A 19,717-nucleotide genomic window follows, 5' to 3' on the forward strand; every position below is an offset into this window, starting at 1 on the left:
GTCACTTGTCACCTTGCCAATGAAGAAATTTTAGGTTGAAATTCCCATTTTAGACTGCATTTCTCTTGTAATTTTTAACTTTGATTTGAGTAATGAAATATTGTTTGAGACCCTTCTATTTGTTAAAGTTCACACTATGTTATCACATCTTGTAGTGACTTATTGCTGAAGAAAAAAAAAATCTTCTTGTGACTAACCTAGGTACCTCTTGAAGTTGACCTCACCTCTTCTAGAATTCTTTCTCCACTATTTTCACCTCATTCTTTTGCTCGAATTACAATTCTTTATAGCTTGTGCAAGTCATCTTCCACCTTCATCCAAAGACTAAATTCGAATTTAAAACCGTTACTAACTAAATCTTGATAGCTAATGTTAGATATCAATTTAAAAACTAGTTTATAATTTTTTATTAATAATAGAAACTATTTTAGATATCAACAATTGTTTAGTTTATAAAATAATATCTAACTTAGTCAATATATATATAGTAACTAATTATTTTTTGTCCTTAAAATTATTTTTTATTTAAATATTTGTTTGTAATGTATGATACCAAAGATTTTTGTTCAACTGAGAATGTTTTACGAGATTGAGCCTAATAGAATAAAAAATTATTTAATAAAAATAAAATCCACAATTTAAAATTTTATTTCTATTCTTATAAACTTCTAGTAATGATGTAACATAACAGGTATTATTTCTTTGCGGTTGGAAATTTTCAGTTGTACCATTTGAGTCCTCAGTTTGACCCTTCAGCACAGACGTTGACTTCAATTATGGAATGTGTGGTTTCAGCTTCTGCTGCTGCTTCTTCTTCTTCTTCATCATCAAAATCCAAAACCCATTGGAGATACGATGTGTTTTTGAACTTCAGAGGAGGAGACACTCGTAGCACCTTCGTATCTCATCTCCACAGTGCCCTCTCAAACGCAGGAGTCCACACTTTCATCGATGCGGGACTTGACAAGGGGCAGAACCTGGGGCCAGAACTACTGCGAGCAATTGAAGGGTCTCAGATAGCAATAGTTGTTTTCTCCAAAAACTACGCTGAATCAGGCTGGTGCCTTGACGAGTTGGCAAAAATTGCAGAATGTCACAGAAGTCAAGGGCAGGTGGTTGTGCCCATATTTTACGACGTCGCTCCATCGGTTGTTCGTAAACAAACAGGTGCTTTTGGAAAAGCCATGGAAGCAGTTGCTGTGAGAACATTCCCGAGTAAGATCTTGCTAGATTCGTTGGTGAGATGGAGCGATGCACTCTACCAGGTTGCAAATTTTACTGGTTGGGATATGAGGCAATGCAGGTAATAGCTCAGTTTTCTTCCATTTCTTTACAGAGATCTCACATTAGTTAAGATCATGTCAAATTATAACATATTAATCACTGTAATTCTGATTTTAGAACACTTTTGCTGAAGTAAAGATAAGTTTAAAATTTATTTTGTGAGATCAATTTAGATTTAAATCTAACTTTTTAAAAAAAAAATTTTTATCTAACTTGTTCACTTAAAAGTCTAAAAAATGTGAAAAAACGTATATGAGGACTTTTTTTTATATTTTTATGTATGAGTTTATTTTTTATTTTATTTTTATTTTTTTATCAGCATGACTTTATTTCTTTGTCATATTGTTTTAAATTGTTTTGGAACTCACTCTAAGAAATATCATTTTTTTTAATGACTATCATTTTTACTTTTAGAAGATTTAAATTTTTCGATTCACATCTTTTTATGCAAACTTAAATTTGAATATATATTGTTGCTTTTTTGTTTAATGACAGTAGAGTTAAACTAATTCTAAAATCTTGGAGAGAAAAAAAATACAGCTTATCTTTTTACCTTTTAGAGGGAATTTTATTTTAATTACTAACAAAATTCTAATTATATATACATATATATATATATATATAACCCTAAACCCTAAATTAAAAAGTTTAATTAATCTTTTATGGAACTAATGTCGTAATAAATAATTATTTTTTGATTTAATTTTTTCAGTGGTTAATGAGCTAAACTCTTTCTTTTTTATATATAATTTAAAAAATGTTTATAATTATTTAATATATTATAACAAAATAAAATCGTGGCTTATTTTAAACAAATGAAAGTCATGTTTTAATTTACGAATTTAGTTAAAAGTAAACTACAGTGGTAAATTAAAACACGATTTCAATAAAGTTAATATATAAATTATAAAACATATATGAAGAGATATTTTAGAAAAAGGTAATGTTTGTGAAACACAACTTAACCATTTATTTGATTACATGTTTTAAATAAAAAGAAAATTATCGTTGTTCTAAACAAAATCCAGACATATATAGTCACTTGTATCAGATTTCTACGGTTAATTAATTTTTCTTGTGATTTTCAACTGTGACTTGGTTTCCTTATTTGTTTAATGAAGTGACACAAACATCATATTTTGATTAACTAAGTGATACTAACTCCTGCTATATAACGAGGTTTAATTACTATTTTTGTACTTGAATTTATTATTAAAGTTTCATTTAGTCTTCTATATTTTAAAGATACTTCAATTAGATTCAAAGTTTCAATTATTGGACCCCTTATTATTAAAAAGAATTCTATTTCGTCTCATTTAAAACCAAATTTAATCTTAATTTTCAAAAAAATTGATGAAAGAAAAATGGTATCAAAATTGAACTTATTTAAGAAAGAGGAACAATTTTATCAAAATGGAGCTTTTTATATAAGGACTTGTTGAAGCATTTTAACCATAAGAACATCTAATTGAACTTTTTAATAAAGAGGAACAATTTGAACATTATAACTAAATTAAAGGATCCAAATATATTGTAATTAAACCATACCACAAACATTACTCTATTAACAAAGCCATCCAAAGGAGTTTTTTCACAACTCTACCCTACAATTCACAGAACAAAAATGTTTGATACACATCCCATCATCTTTTTGAGATACAGAAATATATACATGATTGGTGGTACATGTGATAAGAGGAAAGAAAAAAAGAAATGGTATATTGAAGTATATAAATTATGTAAAAGAAAAAGTAGTATTTGAAATGAAGAAGTGCTTATGGAGCTCAAAATCAGTGCTAATGTTTTTAAGATACACAGCACCATATTCTGTGCCAGCAAAATTCTCAACCGTTCTGCTATAAGTACTTGTTCTTTCTTTCTGCTTCTTCATTTATCTTTCCACTGCGTGGTCTTTCGTGAATCCGGGAGAGTGATTTGTTTATGGATAAAGAGAACAAGTGAAGAACCTGCGATTTTCCCACAATCTTTTGTATATAGAGATTTTTGGGTGGTCACTGCAATTTTCTGAAAATCTTTTTTGTGTTCATTCTGTCTGATGAAGGGATGAAGCTGAAGAAGTGAAGAAAATTGTAAAGGGAGTTTTGGCAGAGCTAGACAACACATTACTATCTATTACCCAATTTCCAGTTGGCTTAGAATCTCGTGTGAAAGAAGTGATTATGTTTATTGAAAATCAATCAAACAAAGGTTGTAAAATAGGGATATGGGGGATGGGAGGATTGGGTAAAACAACAACAGCAAAAGCCATCTACAATCAAATTCGTCGTAAATATGTCCATAGAAGTTTCATTGAAAGTATTAGACAAGTTTGTGAACAGGAGAGTAAAGGGTATATTCATTTGCAAGAACAACTTCTTTTAGATGTTCTAAAAACAGAAATGAAGGTAAATAGTACCGCAGCAGGGACCACTTTGATTGAGGAAAGACTTCGTGGAAAAAGCACACTCCTTGTACTTGATGATGTGACTAAGTTTGAGCAAGTCCATGCCCTATGTGGAAATTGTAAATGGATAAGCTCAGGAAGTGTGTTTATGGTTACATCTAGAGACATACGATTACTTCATTTGCTTGAAGTTGATTACATTTATAAAGTGGAGGAAATGAATGAAAATGAGTCTCTTGAGCTTTTCAGTTGGCATGCTTTTAGGGAAGTAACTCCGACACAAGACTTCATTGAGCTTTCAAGAAATGTAGTTTCTTACTGTGGAGAACTACCACTAGCACTTGAAGTGCTTGGATCTTACTTACACAAGAGAACCAAACAGGACTGGAAAAGTGTATTATCAAAGCTAAGAATAATTCCCAATGATCACGTTCAGGAGAAATTGAGAATAAGCTTTGATGGTCTACAGGATGAGATGGAAAGGGATATATTTCTTGACATTTGCTGTTTCTTTATAGGAAAAGAGAGAGGCTATGTTACGGAGATACTGAATAGCTGTGGACTGCATGCTGATATTGGAATAACAGTTCTTATAGAGCGTAGTCTGGTGAGAATTGAAGAGAATAATAAACTTGGAATGCATGATTTGGTACGAGACATGGGAAGAGAGATTATTCGTCACAGTTCACCAAAGGATCCTGGGAAACGCAGCCGATTGTGGTTTCATGAGGATGTTCTTGATGTATTGACAAATAACACTGTAAGAACGTTCTCTATAAACACTTTTGAAACTTTTCTTTAGAGAGTTTTCCTTTCATTTCATAAGAACGTTGTACTTCATTTTCTTGTAAACAAACAAAAGTGGTTTACTTTTTTCTGCGCTTATTCATTTCAGGGGAGAGACACCATTGAGGGATTGGCATTGAAATTGCATGGAACTGGTAGAGATTGCTTTGAAGCAAGTGCTTTTAAGGAAATGAAAAGGTTGAAACTGTTGAAACTTGATTCTGTACAACTCACTGGATCTTTTGCGCATCTTTCTAAGCAGCTGAGATGGATCTGTTGGCGAGGATTTCCTTTGAAATATATACCTGTAAACTTTTATCAAAGAAGTGTTGTTGCCATAAACTTAAAACACAGTAATCTGAAACTAGTCTGGAAGGAAACTCAGGTATATATATATTACATGCCAATAATTATTATTTGTTGCCACTTGCCACCACAGTTCATTTTCCATTTTCTTTCTCTAACTTCTGTATGAAAATATTTGTCTTCTGTAGCTGCTGGAGTGCCTAAAAATCCTCAATCTTAGTCATTCCAAAAACTTGACCACCACCCCAGACTTTTCTAAACTACCTAATCTTGAAAAGCTCATTCTCAAAGATTGCCCAAATTTGTGCAAGCTTGACAAGTCCATTGGAGATCTCTGCAAACTTCTGCTGATAAATTTGAAGGACTGCACAAGTCTTAGCAATCTGCCAAGGAGAACCTACAAGTTGAAATCTGTGAAAACTCTAATCCTTTCTGGTTGTTTGAAGATGGACAGGTTGGATGAAGACATAGTGCAGATGGAATCCTTGACAACTTTAATAGCGGAAAATATTGCTGTGAAACAAGTTCCCTTTTCGATAGTAAGATCAAAAAGCATCGGATATATATCTCTGTGTGGACATGAAGGATTATCACGTAATGTTTTTCCATCCATCATTTGGTCTTGGATGTCACCAAAATTAAATCCCTTATCTGGTATTTACCTATGTTCGAGCATGTCATCGACTCTAACCTCCATAGATGTGCAGAGTAACAATATGGGTGATCTAGCATCAACCCTTAGAAGCCTTTCAAAACTTCGTAGTGTTTTGTTGCATTGCGACACGGAGTTTCAGCTATCTAAAGAATTAAGAACAATTCTGGATGATGTACATGACGTAAGTTCTATTAAATTAGAAACAAGGTCGAATAAATCACAGATAACAATGCATTCCTTGAGGCCTTATTTGATTGGAATAGGAAGCTACCATGAAGTCTTCAATACTCTCAACAAGAGCATATCAGAGGTTCCTTCTGTCAACTTTCTTTTGATCATTAGTATTAATCTTGGTAAAAAATATCTATAGGAGATCCTTTGCATGCTTTCTTCTAGAGTCATTCCCCTTCTATAATCACATGGCTCCCTGAAGTTAACTTATTTCAATAAATTGAAAGATCTGCATGACAAACAAGCCTGCACCTAGCGTTATATTGTTTGATACCATGAGAATACTGAGATTGTTTATCTTTAGCATTAAATGAGTGATTAGACATTGAAATTGTTTGTACAATTGGGTAAAGGGACAGATTACATAGTAGGGGAGTTTAAAAGTTTTTGTAAACAAGCAGAATTCAACATCAATTGATTGTTTCTTACACTCAACAACAAAAAGGAGTTAGTGAAAGGAAAAAGAACCAATTATGGAGATGACAAGGTGTTTGCTCTTTGAAAAAAGTCTTCCTAAAACCTTTCAAGCAACAGTTAACACCTCAACATACTTGTTGAATATGTTACCTACCAATGCCTTGCGAAGTAAAATACCTTTTGAAGCATGATATGGAAGGAAACATTTGGTGAGCATCTCAATATTTTTGTCCTAGTCAAGCTCATTACCGTGTAGCAAATCGAGTATTAAGAACACAAGAGGCATAACTAATTATGATTTACAATATTTATAGAATAAAAGTGAAGGTCATCAAGGATACACAAATAATGCCTTGGCTTAGATAATTCCAAGAAGGGTAATGGTATTTTCTCTAGGAATTCAAAGAGACAAGACTGGTTGGCTCAATCCATAGTTGAACTCGAGTATATCTTAATTACAAATCAATACATCTAGCTTAGAAAAGATTTACATGATATGGGGCAGCTACGTGATGAATTTAGTGTTCTATAGGTTGATAATATGTCATGCATTGCAATTGTAAAGAATCATGTCTAACATGATAAAACTAAGCACATCAAGGTGAAAAATATCATTTTTACTGTGGATGCATACTGTTTGATTCTATATTCCAACTAAGTGTTATATCTTTTTCCAGAAGCAATATTGTACCAGATAAGTAACAAAATTGTAATATGAATTAGTTTCACTTAGTTATCATGGTTACACAAAAAATTCCTATTTATGAGATTGTTCTCTATGTACTACATAAAGCTTTTCTCTATGTAATTTGGAATGACATATTGATAAGTCCATTTGAATTGCATGATCAGGTAATGACTTTGCTTTTTGTATATGGTACAGGGATTGAGTACCATTGAGTCTTGTGATGTTTTTCTCCCGGGTGACAACTATCCATTTTGGTTGACTCATACAGGTGAAGGACATTCAGTGTTTTTCAAAGTGCCTCAGGATCATAATTGTCTCATGAAGGGAATGTTAGTGTGTGTTGTTTATTTATCACCCCCTGAAAAAGTGGCAAAGAAATGCCTTCTTAGTGTATTGATAGTTAATTACACAAAGTGCACCATTCAAATCTACAAGCGAGACACAGTAATTTCCTTCAATGAAGAAGATTGGAAAGGCATAATATCACAGCTAGGATTTGGTGACCAAGTAGAGATTTTCGTAACTTTTGGGCATGGATTGATTGTCATGAAGATGGCTATCTATCTATTATTTACTGAATCAACTGACATGCAAATGAATCCTTCTCTCGAACCAAAGGAAAATACCCTTCTTAGATTCCTAAAGAGAATTGTAATGTGTGACTACTGGTAAATCTGTTATGAAATTGAATCGTAGTTTCCTTCGCTGCAATTTATTTACTTCTATGTTTCTTAATTTTTGTTTTGACTAATTGTAAGAAGGAAATACCTTACGAAGAATGATATGGAAGGAAACCTTTGGTGATCATCTCAATATTTGGTTGTATATGTTACACTCTTGTAACAGATGTAAAGAGAGACAAGTCTAAAATTGGTATTTTCTTGGGGTACAGTTTCCAAAGTCTAAAGGCTTTGTTGTTTCAGACTGTGAAAACAAAGTCTATAAGCTTTAAAAAGATCCATATGGATTGAAATGGGCACCAATGACCTAATATAATAGAATTGACAATTATCTTTTTAAATTATGAGTTTACACGAAGTGAAAATGAAGCATACCATAACGACCTCAAAAATCACTTGTTACAGTTCTACCTTTTCCAGTTCAACTTGAAACAGAACAGAGTTTGGAAGAGTGTTTGGGTGGCAGTTTTATGGAGTATTTGGAGTCATAGGAACGGAGTTGTGTTTAAAGAAGGGAAGGTAGATGCAGAAGAAATCTTTAATATAGCACAATTGCAAGCGTGATCTTGGATGAAGAGGAAAATATCTACTTTTAACTTTTCTTTTTCTGATTGGGCTTTATACCCCCTGAATTGCCTGCATTCTTTAAGCTAGCTGTCAATTATCTATGATAGAAGAGATGACAAAGGGACAAAGGTTGATTAAATAGGTTCAAAGTAAATAAATGCTTCACAAGGGTATAGTTTTAATGCTTGCAGGGGACTCAACATTAGAGAAACAAGACAGCCAGGAGGAAGATGCAGAGAAGGGAAGAGGTTGCAGATCCGGAAGAAGATGGCACAAAGGAGTAGGTTCCTGACCAAGCACATCAGCCTTTCAGCACAGAGGGCTTCAAATAGGAAGTTTTATAGGCCATGGAGAAAGGTGCAAGAACGAAATGCAGAGGAAGGAGGACAATCAGTGTGGTAAAATTCAGAGGACAATGGAGCAGCCAAAGGCAAGTTAGCCTAGGAGGAGGAAGCATTATGTTGACTGTGATGCCGGCAAAGGAAGAAGGAAATTGAGATTTTGTTGATTGTGCAGTAATTATGCAGAGATTTTTTCACTGAGGCAGCAGAAGATCAATGTGGTAATTCTGTTGAAAATGCAGAGGAGGAAGAAACTGCAGGGCTATCAACGGGAAAGCTATTGTTATTGCAAATGAGATGCTTAAATTACGAGGTCTGCTGCAAGTTCTGGAGTCTGGTTAAATGCAAATGTAATTTAGTCGATAGAACTGCTTCAGTAAAATCTTTTGCTTTCTTTTTTCATCTTCGAAGCAGTTGTATTCTTGGAGGGCCTAAAGAATGGATTCTAGTCAACTTTAAATAGGTTTAGGGTTTAGGATTGTAGTTTTCCATATGATTTTCTTATTTTGTTTGGTGTAATTTATTGCTTATAAAAAAACTAAGTGAAAATGAAGCTACCTTGTATGTAAAAAAGGTCAAGCAATCAAGTACAACTCATTGTGTCATTGTATGTTGATCATTTACTGGATATTGGAACATGTTATGCTAATGAAAAAGTAGGTGCTTCTGTTTATAGAAAGCTTAGTTGAAAGTTTATTGTATCTTTCAACCATTAGGTCAAACATGATGTTAGTTGCAAGTTTTTTTTCCATATTGTCCTGGTCAAGCTCATTATATCGAGTTTTAAGAACATAAGAGGCATAACTTTTACAAATTTTAAAGAATAAAAGTGAAGATCTTCATGGATACACAAGTGCCTCGACTTAGATGATTCTATAAGTATTGCAGGTTATTTTTTAATTTGGTAATGGAATTTTCAAAAATCTAAAACTAATGTTCCGAATCAGATATAGATTCAAAAACAACAAAAAGAAAAAGTCCAAAAAGAAGAACAAAAGCTATAACTTGCAGCATATCTCCTAAAAAGGCCTCTAAAACATAACCAAAGACCTGCATAAAAGTGTCATCACCAAAAACCTCCTAGTATAAAATATTTAAACTACTCCCCAAGGATCTGCATACACCACTCAAAGAATCTTGCAACCTTCATAAGAGAGCGATAAAAACTTCAAAATTAGCTATAAATAAGGATCAAGCTAAAATTTTTAGCGTCATATAGGTTGATAATATGTCATGGGAATCGATTGATTATCATGAAGATGGCTATCTATCTATTATATACTAAATCAACTAACATGCAATTGAATCCTCTCTCAAACCAAACCAAAGTCTTAGAAACGTTGGTCGAATTTAAGAGGGGAGAGGGAGTGAATCGAACTTTCAAAGTTTTTTTCAAAAGATCTGAGTTAGAATAATATTTTTACAAAATCAACCAATTAGAATATTGAAAAAACAAACTTAAAATAGTTAACAAAAATAAACTAGAAAAATTTGATCAGTTAAATTTGGTCAAATCAATTAGTTTTTTTTTTTATAAAAAGTTTTCATGTTAGGCATCATTATGCAACTTGACATCTCAACAAGACTGACACCTCAAGTAACAACAATCATCTGCCATCACATGAAAAAAAATATTATTAAAACAAAAAAAATACAAAAATATGGGGGGACTAGACCAAAACTCATATGTTAACAAAACGATACATAGGTAGACTATACCTATTCATAAAGAATTCTAAGAACAGACTAGATGGAAGTCTATTATACCAATGAAATGATTCTCTATGAATAAATCATAAATTAGCCAACTTATGAGCACACGCATTCCCTTCACGAAAAATATGAGTAACCCTAAACTTATTTGTCCCACAGAAATTAAGACAAGTGGTCAAATCAATTAGTTAAATTTATAGATGTTCACAAAAAATACATGAAATATGCATGTAGAAATGTAAAGAGAAGGAGAAAGAGGACCATACTATTGGGTTTAATAGTGTCAAAGTTCAAGAGGGGGTGAATTGATCTTTTAAAAGTTTCTCGCAGAATCAGTATTTAACACAGTATACAGAAAATAAATCAATTTATTTGGAAATGAACAGATTTATTTTGGCACTGTTTGTGTTTGAAAACGTTTATACAGTCAAGTCAATCACGAGATTATGCAGATTGATTTTCCAGATACACACACTAATATTAGGAAGAAGAACAGTGAACCACAAAACTGCAAACTTCAATTTTAAGCAAGTGATTAAGGTTCAATTGATAGCTTGACACTTAATTGAGTAACCTATCACAATCAACCTGTTCCAGTGGCTTTTAACAAATTATAGATGTTCTTTTCAGAATCAAACAGTTTTTCCAGAAATTAAGAACAATATGAAACAAGCCCAGAAAGAACAAATTTATTATTGATTGAACAGATTTATTTATTGACAGTTTAACAGATGTGCAGAAAATTAAGTGCAGAGATTAAGGAAGAGTGAATACAAGGCAATTATACTAGTTCACTCAACTAAGCTACATCCAGTCTTCACCTAAATCAAGGTGAAATTTACTAAAACACAATTCAAACAAACACAAATCCCATTGTTCTTGAACCCTACAAGAACTTAGGTACACTAGCTGAAAAACTTTATTTCAGCATACACACTCTTCAAGAAACCCTATCAAGAAGAGTTTACAAACACACTTTTACAATAAATGAAATGTGAAACGAATACACCTGATAGAGGATGCAGAAATCTGCTTTAAACCAGTAGAACAGATTGCTAAAACTGTAGCAGCACCTCTCACCAAGCTTCGGAACCAAACAAGAACAAGCACACTTATGATTTTTGAAATCTTTCAACAACACATGCTAATTCTTTGTAAATCCTTAATACTCTGATGCAAAAGTATGATCGATGTTTAAACTCATAAACAAGTTTTCTTTTTATAGAAAACCAACTTATAACAAATTTTTGAAAAACAGTTAAAGTTGTTATAAAAAGAACAGATTGAAAATAAAATGAACAAATTTATTTTCAAAAGCAGTTAGAGAATCTGTTATGTGAGGAGACTTAGTCAACCATTCTGGTGCAGGGACAAAACTGAAAACCGTTTAAGATAGACATGGCACCAGAGTTAAACAGAATTTATTCATTTACAGATGAACAGATTTATTTTTCAAAACGATAACAGAAAAAGCTTAACTATTAGAAAACATTCGTTTTGAAAGGTAGAAGACTTAGTCAAAATGCTTGATGCACAAAATCTAATTTTCACAAGACTTAGCCAATGCATCAGTTTAAAAATGAATCTGTTTATTTAGAAAAGAACAGATTTATTTTTATGCAGTAAACGTGTTTTTTGTAAAACATGTGAAAAACAGTTTAAGAAATTTTGTGCTTGCTCTTATCACATGGTCAATGGTTAGGAGGTGAGTTACTCAGCAAAAATCCTACTCTTAAACAACCTCTAAACACTACCTAAGACATACTTAAAGCAAAAAGAAATATACAAGAGTTGTACATAAAAGTCTTCATCAAACACATGTCTTGAAGGGGCAACAACCATCTTCAACAATCTCCCCCTGTTTGATGGAGACAAATCCCCATAGCTCTGTTGCTTTAAGAACCTGTACTGCACCAAATACTAAACCAAAAAATTGAAACATTGCATAACATATGAAATGGTTTTAAGGTGCAGAATGTAACTTCTTGTTTCAGCTAGCTTCACCTAGCATGGTGAGCTATTTTTCTCCCCCTTTGGATTCATCAAACAACATTTAAGCATAGAGAAAGATAAAACAGAAACATAACCATAACAGTCCAGAAAATAAAGACAAATTGTTCAGCATTACAAAATTTTAACAAACTGATAAAAGAAAGCATGGAAAGCAAGATACTTCTAATCCTTGTAGTATAGCTCTGCAAGCTGCACCTGGACTCTTTCAATTTGATCATCAAGGTGCTGAAACCTTGCTTGAGTTGTCTCAAAATATGCCCTCTGTTCTGCAGTCATGACATCAAGGCGGTATAGAACTTGCCTTTCAAACATGGATAATGGTTCACCTCGGTATTCTAGAGTTTGATAAGCAACAATGGTATTCTGATGGGTTGCAACAGCCTCTTCATGCACTGATTGGGGAACAGGTGAGTCTCCTCTGATTTCTACAGATGGAGAGCTTGTCCTTTGATTTCCAGCATGTTCAGCAGATTGCTCTTGACCATAGGAGTGATGGATAACATAACATGAGTGTTCTGCAGCTTGAACCGTGTCATCTTCCATGGGAACAACCTCATCTCCATCTTCATTGTTGAGGTTTGAGGCTCCACGTTCTTCTTGAGGATCCTTACCTTTGAGAATCACCCAACTATCCTCTACTTTGTGAAATCCCATTTTTGTGAGAGTTGAGTTATCAATCTCACTCACAGCTTTGATGGTTTCGTTTCTCTCATTTGAAGCATCAATACCAAAGAAATCAATCAATTTTGAAACAAGTATAGCATAAGGAAAGCAATAATCAGCCAACCTTTTGGATTTCAGCATATGTTCATTGATGATAAAAACCCAGTTTACCTTAATCTGGTTCATGATGCAATATAGAAGGATTAAATCCTCTTCATGTAAAACAGCATGATTTGTACCTCTTGGGATGAGTTGTCATGCTATAATGTAGGCAACAAGACGTGGTGTAAGGTTCAAATGGCCTGCATGGAATATGCTTATGCTCTGGGTAGGGGTCCTCATACAGCTCTTGTAATATTGCAGTTTATTGAATTCTTGGATCCCACTGGTGTTTCCTTTTCCCACTTTCAGTCCAGCATACTTGATTCCAGCCACAGAGTTCCAAACATCACTTGTGATCTTCATTTTGATCCCTTTCACATAGGAGACAATGTTCTTTCCATCCAAGGTTAGATTTGTGTAAAACACCTTAAGTAAATCAGGATATACATTACCCGTTAATTCCAACAGCTTTTTCAGTTTCTGGTGCTTCAATACAGCCCTTGTTTCTGCCAATTTTTCTGATTTCAGCCAGTTGAAATCCAGCACCGTGGGTATATTAATCTGCTTTCTGCTTGTCTCGTGATGTAGGCATTGATGCCTTCTTCATTTCCAGCAAACCAACCTTCTAGCACACCTTGAAAGGTGCTTTGCTTGCCCTTATTTTTCTGTTTCTGTCTTGAAGAAGAAGCCATGGTTGAACCAGAATTTTCTCTTGTTTCAAGTGGTGAGAACCGAAAATGGATAGCCAATGTGGGTAGCAGATTTTCACACAGGTTTATATTGAGAAATGAATAGGTTGATATGGCAGTTATGAATGGATATGCATGAAGACTTTATGCTCTGAAATTGTGCAGAGAATCTTTGAAAATATGCAGCAAATATTTAGGGCCACGATGCACACAACTCATACCTTCATTGAGCACCCAAACCATCAAATCGGTTACATAACCATGACCAAAACCGTCAAAGGTACAGAGGTTAATGCCCACTAAGTCAGTCAAGCAGTCAAAGATTAGAATTTCTTTTTCCTAGACATCAATGTATATTAGTACCAAAAATAAACACATTCAATTACGAATAAACAGATTCAATTTTTCACTGTTAGGCACAATTGACATTTTTAATACCCAATTCATTAAGCAGGAAATTAAACCTATCTTTAGCCAATGGTTTTGTGAACAAATCAGCAAGCTGTAAATCTGTACCAATGAATTTAATATCACATGATCCATTTGAAATGTGTTCCCTTAGGAAATGATGCCTAATTTCAATGTGTTTGGTTCTTGAATGCATGACAGGATTTTTGGTTTAGGGTTTAGGGTTTAGGGTTTAGGGTTTAGTTCCTTGCAAATACTTCAAAATCCTTTTGACAGCATTGTAGTGTGATTCTTTAGGAGCAGATTGAAATCGAGCACACATGCACACTGCAAACATTATGTCAGGCCTGCTGGCAGTGAGATACAGTAGTGATCCTATGAGTCCTCTGTATTTGGTTTCATCAACAGGAATTTCAGCTTCATCATGATCCAAGTGACAGCTAGTTGAGAAGGGTGTGCTGATTGGTTTGCACTTGTCCATTTCAAATTTCCTCAGCAGATCTTTGCAATACTTAGCTTGATTTAAGAAAATGTCATCCTTGAGTTGTTTGACCTGCAAGCCTAGAAAATAGTTCAACTCACTCATCATTGACATTTCAAACTCACTTTTCATGATTTCCACAAAAGTTTCACACAATTGTTCATTGTTTGATCCAAAAATGATGTCATCCACATATACTTGTACTAGAATTGTGTCATCTCCTTTCTTCTTAATGAACAAGGTCTTATCAGATGTGCCTCTGTCATAGCCTTGTGAGGTGAGGAAATCACTTAGCTTCTCATACCATTGCCTAGGAGCTTGCTTGAGCCCATAGAGAGCCTTTTTGAGTTTGAATACGTATTCTGGATGTTGATGGTATTCAAAACCTCTTCATTTATATAACCATTCAAGAAGGCAAGCAATAATCTCACAGCTTCCAGCCGAGCCACTGGTGCATATGTCTCATCATAGTCTATCCCTTCTTCTTGATTGTACTCTTTAGCTACTAGCCTAGCCTTGTTTTTGGTAATCACTCCATGCTCATCCATCTTGTTTCTGAATACCCATTTTGTTCCAATTATATTCATCTCAGGTATTCTAGGAACAAGAGTCCAGACCTCATTAAGAGCAAATTGATTCAGTTCCTCTTGCATGGCTAAAATCCAGTTGTTGTCCTTGAGAGCTTCATTTAGATTCTTGGGTTCCACTTGAGATACAAAGGTCATTGCTTCACAAAAGTTGTTCAAGGATTTCCTAGTTGATACTCCTTTCTCAATGTTCCCAATGACATTATCAAGGGTTAGGTCTCTAGGGGTTTTCCACTCTTTTGGAAAACCTGCAGACACAGTAGATTCTTGCATAGCATGTGTATCAGCAGTATCAAAATGAATCGATTCATTTTGATTTAAAACAGATTTAAATTCATTACTGTCAAGGTCATCAGCAACAGTTTTAGATATGTTATGATCAGCTTCATCAAATACAACATGCATTGATTCTTCTACTATGAGCAACCTTTTATTAAAGACTTTATATGCATGACCATTCAAAGCATAACCAATGTGCACACCTTCATCAGATTTAGCATCAAATTTACCTAGATTTTCTTTGCCATTATTCAATACAAAGCATTTACACCCAAATGCCCTAAGGTGACTCACACCAGGTTTTCTGTCCTTATACAATTCATATGGAGTTTTCTTAAGAATGGGTCTAATTAAGGTTCTATTTAACACATAAGCTGTAGTATAGACTGCATCTGCCCAAAAATACTTAGGAAGCTTAGATTCATTTAACATGGTTCTAGCTAGTTCCTCTTATGATCTATATTTCCTTTCAACTACACCGTTTTATTGGGGAGTCCTAGGGACTGAAAAGGTATGTGATATCCCATGCTTCTCACAGAACCTCTCAAATCTAGCATTCTGAAACTCTCTCATAGTGATGACAAGCTTTACCTTAATTATTTCTCAAAATAAAGTAAATATAACACAATGAAGTGATAACAAACATCTATATATACTTTGTTGTTGTCCTTGATCAAACTTATAAAACTCAAATATAGTATAAAATGAGTTTTATCCTAATTTTTTTAATCATATACTATCAATTGTCGTCTTTGTCAATGTCATATATTCCTTCCTTCATTCTATACAAACTAATTTTAACTTATGAAAAAAATAATTTTATAAAAAATAAAATAATTAATATTTTTTTTGTTAAATTTTTTCATAGAGAAGATCTTTCTAATCATTATATTATTTATTATCGTATATTAAGCTTTAGGATGACTTCTATAGCTTTCGGAGAATATTCTGTAGTATATTATATTTTTTAAAGAAAAATAATATCTTTGTTAAGTAACAGACATATGCAATTATTGTAATTTTAGTGGTGTTCCACAAATTATGGCGAAATATATTCCGTCACAAAATCAAATAGTGAAAAAAAAAAGTGTTTGCTTTTTCCACGGGCGATTATTCGCTACGGAAAATATCCTCTCTCACCAGTTGAAGAAATACTAGTTTACGTTAATTGGTACAATTTTATTCTCTCTAAGCAGCAAGGAGACGATATTTTCTATTTCACTTTGTCTATGTTTTAATCTCTTACCAAATTATAACTATGAAATATAGCTAGCAATTTTATCAATAAATTAAGAAACCCGATTCTTCAAATCATATTTTTTTATATGTATATATATATTCGTTCGAGTCATAAAAGCACTATGAAAATATATAAAACAATTTCTAAATAGCAATGGAATTAATAATCCAACTCATTATAATTTTCTTGCTGATAAAAAAAATATTCAATATTATTTTATTAATTATCATGATCTAATATTAGTGGCAGCAGTCTATCATATAGGTGTAAACTTGCAGGAAATTTTTTCAAACCTATCTATCTAACAGAAAAGTCCAATTTGAACTCTTTGAATATATAGTAGCCAGTTCTTCTTTATTTGCTAATAAAAAGTCCAATTTGAAATTGTGTGTGGGTCAGTTTTTTCTCATTTGAATCTTTATAGCAATAGGTACTTGATGACCAATACCTCACTTCTCTTAACACAGATATATGTGGAAAAGGCTATACTTTTGGTGATTAGAAGGTACAGGTTGCAATTCTTAGACTATTAGAGGCACGGTGCTTGATGTCGCAGGTTTTATGCTTTTTATGTAGTAAACAACATTCTCATTTTTCTCCTCGGTGTGATTATTGATTCGGAAAAATTAGAGTTGGGATACTTTAAATTTTTTTTATAATTTATTTTTATTTTATGCTGATAAAAAAAATGTGAAAAAGACTATAGTGCAATTTATATAATCATATATATATATATATATATATATATATTAACATGAATTTATTAAAAAAAAATTATGACCTTAAGTGTAAATAGTAAAAATTATAATGTGGTTCTGCAATCAAAAAAATTAAAAAAATTAAGGTAATTCTCGAGTGATTAAATAAAATTTTTTACTAATAAAATATATCAAGATTAAAATTTAAAAATAGAATTGTATAACTAATTTACAAGAAAATTATATATAAAAAGATGGCAAGAAAAATGATAACTCTTTATTTTCTGTGTATTTACACCCCTCCATAAAAAAAATATATAAGTGTAGAAAGATTTTCTATTCAAATTACAAATTAATTATGTGATGATCTACTAATAACAAGATTCTATCATTATCAAATTAATTACATTAATTATATATATAATTTTATAATCATTATTTCCTTAATATAATTTATGTTTAATAAAATATATTAATGATATGGTTTGACAAAACCTAACAGATAAGTTAGTTTCTAGGTAGTAATTTTTATTTTATAAGTTCACAGCTGATAAAGTACCTTATATTACTTTTTAGCTAATAATTTTTTATTTTTATAATTTCACAGCTGATAAAATACCTCGTTCGTTTCTAGTTTAATAAGTTTTTATCTTCTAAGTTCATAGCTGATAAAGTATCTCATTGATTTTTGCCGATTAATAAAATACCTTATTGATTTAAGACTGTTTACTCAAACTAACTGATAAATTTAGGGTCAGAAAAAAATCAAAATTTTCAAATTTAATTAATAATCATCCAAAATCACACTACATTAAGTTCATTTTAATAGATTTATCACCCTAAATTCATATTTTTAGATTTTAAGTTCAATTAATTTAATTAAATTTTGATCAAATAATTTATTTTTATGTTTTAAAATCTAAAATCAAGTTGAGTTTTAGTTTAAGTTATGAAATATTATATCGGGTCAGATCCATGTAAGATATAATTGAGTGGTGTTTGACCTAGCTAATGTTAGATCAAGTCGAGTTGAACACATCTCATGCAAGGTTAGGTTGTATGGGCTAGACTAGAGTTAGGTCAAGTTGAGTCAGATTTATGCCAAACATATCCGAGTTAGGTTGTGTCAGGCTTAAGCTCAATTTGGACTAGGTCAAACCTTGGTTATTCTTTGATAGATCCGATCCAATTCAAGTTAGTTTGGACCAGAATCATGTTAAGTTGGTAAAGTTGAGTTTATGTTAGGCTGGGATAAACTAAGCCAAACCAATGTCAGACCAAGTAATGTCAAGTAAACTTTAGACAAAATCGAGATGAAGCCACATAACACAGAATTAGAGATAGATTCCTTTAAGTCAAAATTATAAATATAAGTATTTTTTTTATCGATAATAAGCAATAAAATTAAATAGGTCCAGTTAGGGTTTCTCCAACGTTTCAATGTGTAGAACACCTATCTTAAAATAGATGGACTTATTTTTAAAAGTTTTTTAAGTTGAATAAACTACGTAAATTCAGCAATGTAATAAACTTTTTTACTAATATTATTTATTTTAAATATTATATATATATATATATTATTTGTGTATCATTCACTTCTCTTCTCTTGTATAATAGTTATACTTGTATTACTACAAATATTAATTAAATAAATTTTAAATAAAATTAAAGATCCTAATAGATATTTTTTCAAGAATTTAATATTAGAAGAATAATTTTTTTCTTCTATATAAGTATAAAAATATAAAGAAAAATAGTAAATAAATTAATATTATTTTAATAATTTAAAAATAATAGGTAAAGAGATACAAGATTAATATGTAGATATTGATACTAATTTAAATATCCAATACTCGTCTTTAATTAATCCAAATACTTCCCACCAAAACAGTTGGAACAATATTTATTCAGGTGGAGGAGTTTATTTATCACCTACTTTATAATAAGTGTAGTTAAACAGACTACTAAAAGTACCCTAATTAACTCCATAGTTACGTTGAGATTTAAGCGTCAGTTACGCTAATTTTGTTGACCAGACCTCAGAATAGAGCTAAAACTTGTGCGCACAATTGAAGGAGAACAAAATTGAAAGTTAGATTTTTTCATTTTTATTTTATTTTACACGAAAAAATGTTAGATAAAACTTTGAATAGTGAAATAAATTTATTATAATATTTTTAAGAAAAACGAAATAAAAATAATGATTAGAAACCAAAAACTCAAAATAACTATTGGAGATTAAAACAGATAATAATTCTCATGTACTAAAATCATATTTATTTTTTTATTTTATTTTAAAGGTTTGATTTTTTTAAATATGTTCACATTTTTTTTATTTCGGTTTTTTTTTACTCCCGAAAATATTTTTTTATTTTGGTAAAGTAATTCTTGAAATATTTAGAAAGTTTTCTCTTTTTGGTCTTTAAAATATATTTAAAGTTTTTATCTTGAATATTTTTTTATTATTTGTTTTTCTTTTGTGAAG

The 19,717-nt window shown here is 31.9% G+C and overlaps 1 protein-coding gene across 1 annotated transcript; it reads left to right on the forward strand.

Moving 5' to 3' along the window:
- Positions 1-708: 708 nt before the first annotated feature.
- On the forward strand, positions 709-7,584 carry LOC137818103 (disease resistance protein RUN1-like). Its single transcript, XM_068621329.1, has 5 exons — positions 709-1,303; positions 3,347-4,448; positions 4,584-4,859; positions 4,969-5,745; positions 6,967-7,584. The coding sequence occupies exons 1-5, from the start codon at positions 777-779 to the stop codon at positions 7,441-7,443; spliced, it is 3,159 nt and encodes a 1,052-aa protein (XP_068477430.1). The 5' UTR covers positions 709-776; the 3' UTR covers positions 7,444-7,584.
- Positions 7,585-19,717: the final 12,133 nt, after the last annotated feature.

Source organism: Phaseolus vulgaris, chromosome 10, assembly GCF_000499845.2.
Source record: "Phaseolus vulgaris cultivar G19833 chromosome 10, P. vulgaris v2.0, whole genome shotgun sequence".
NCBI lineage: Eukaryota > Viridiplantae > Streptophyta > Magnoliopsida > Fabales > Fabaceae > Phaseolus > Phaseolus vulgaris.

Excerpts from the sequence above, each read along its gene's own strand:
- LOC137818103 (XM_068621329.1), top strand. The coding sequence starts at position 777 with ATGGAATGTGTGGTTTCAGCTTCTGCTGCTGCTTCTTCTTCTTCTTCA. Across the intron at positions 1,304-3,346 it reads TGGGATATGAGGCAATGCAG|GGATGAAGCTGAAGAAGTGA; the intron begins GTAATAGCTCAG and ends TGTCTGATGAAG. Across the intron at positions 4,449-4,583 it reads ATGTATTGACAAATAACACT|GGGAGAGACACCATTGAGGG; the intron begins GTAAGAACGTTC and ends TATTCATTTCAG.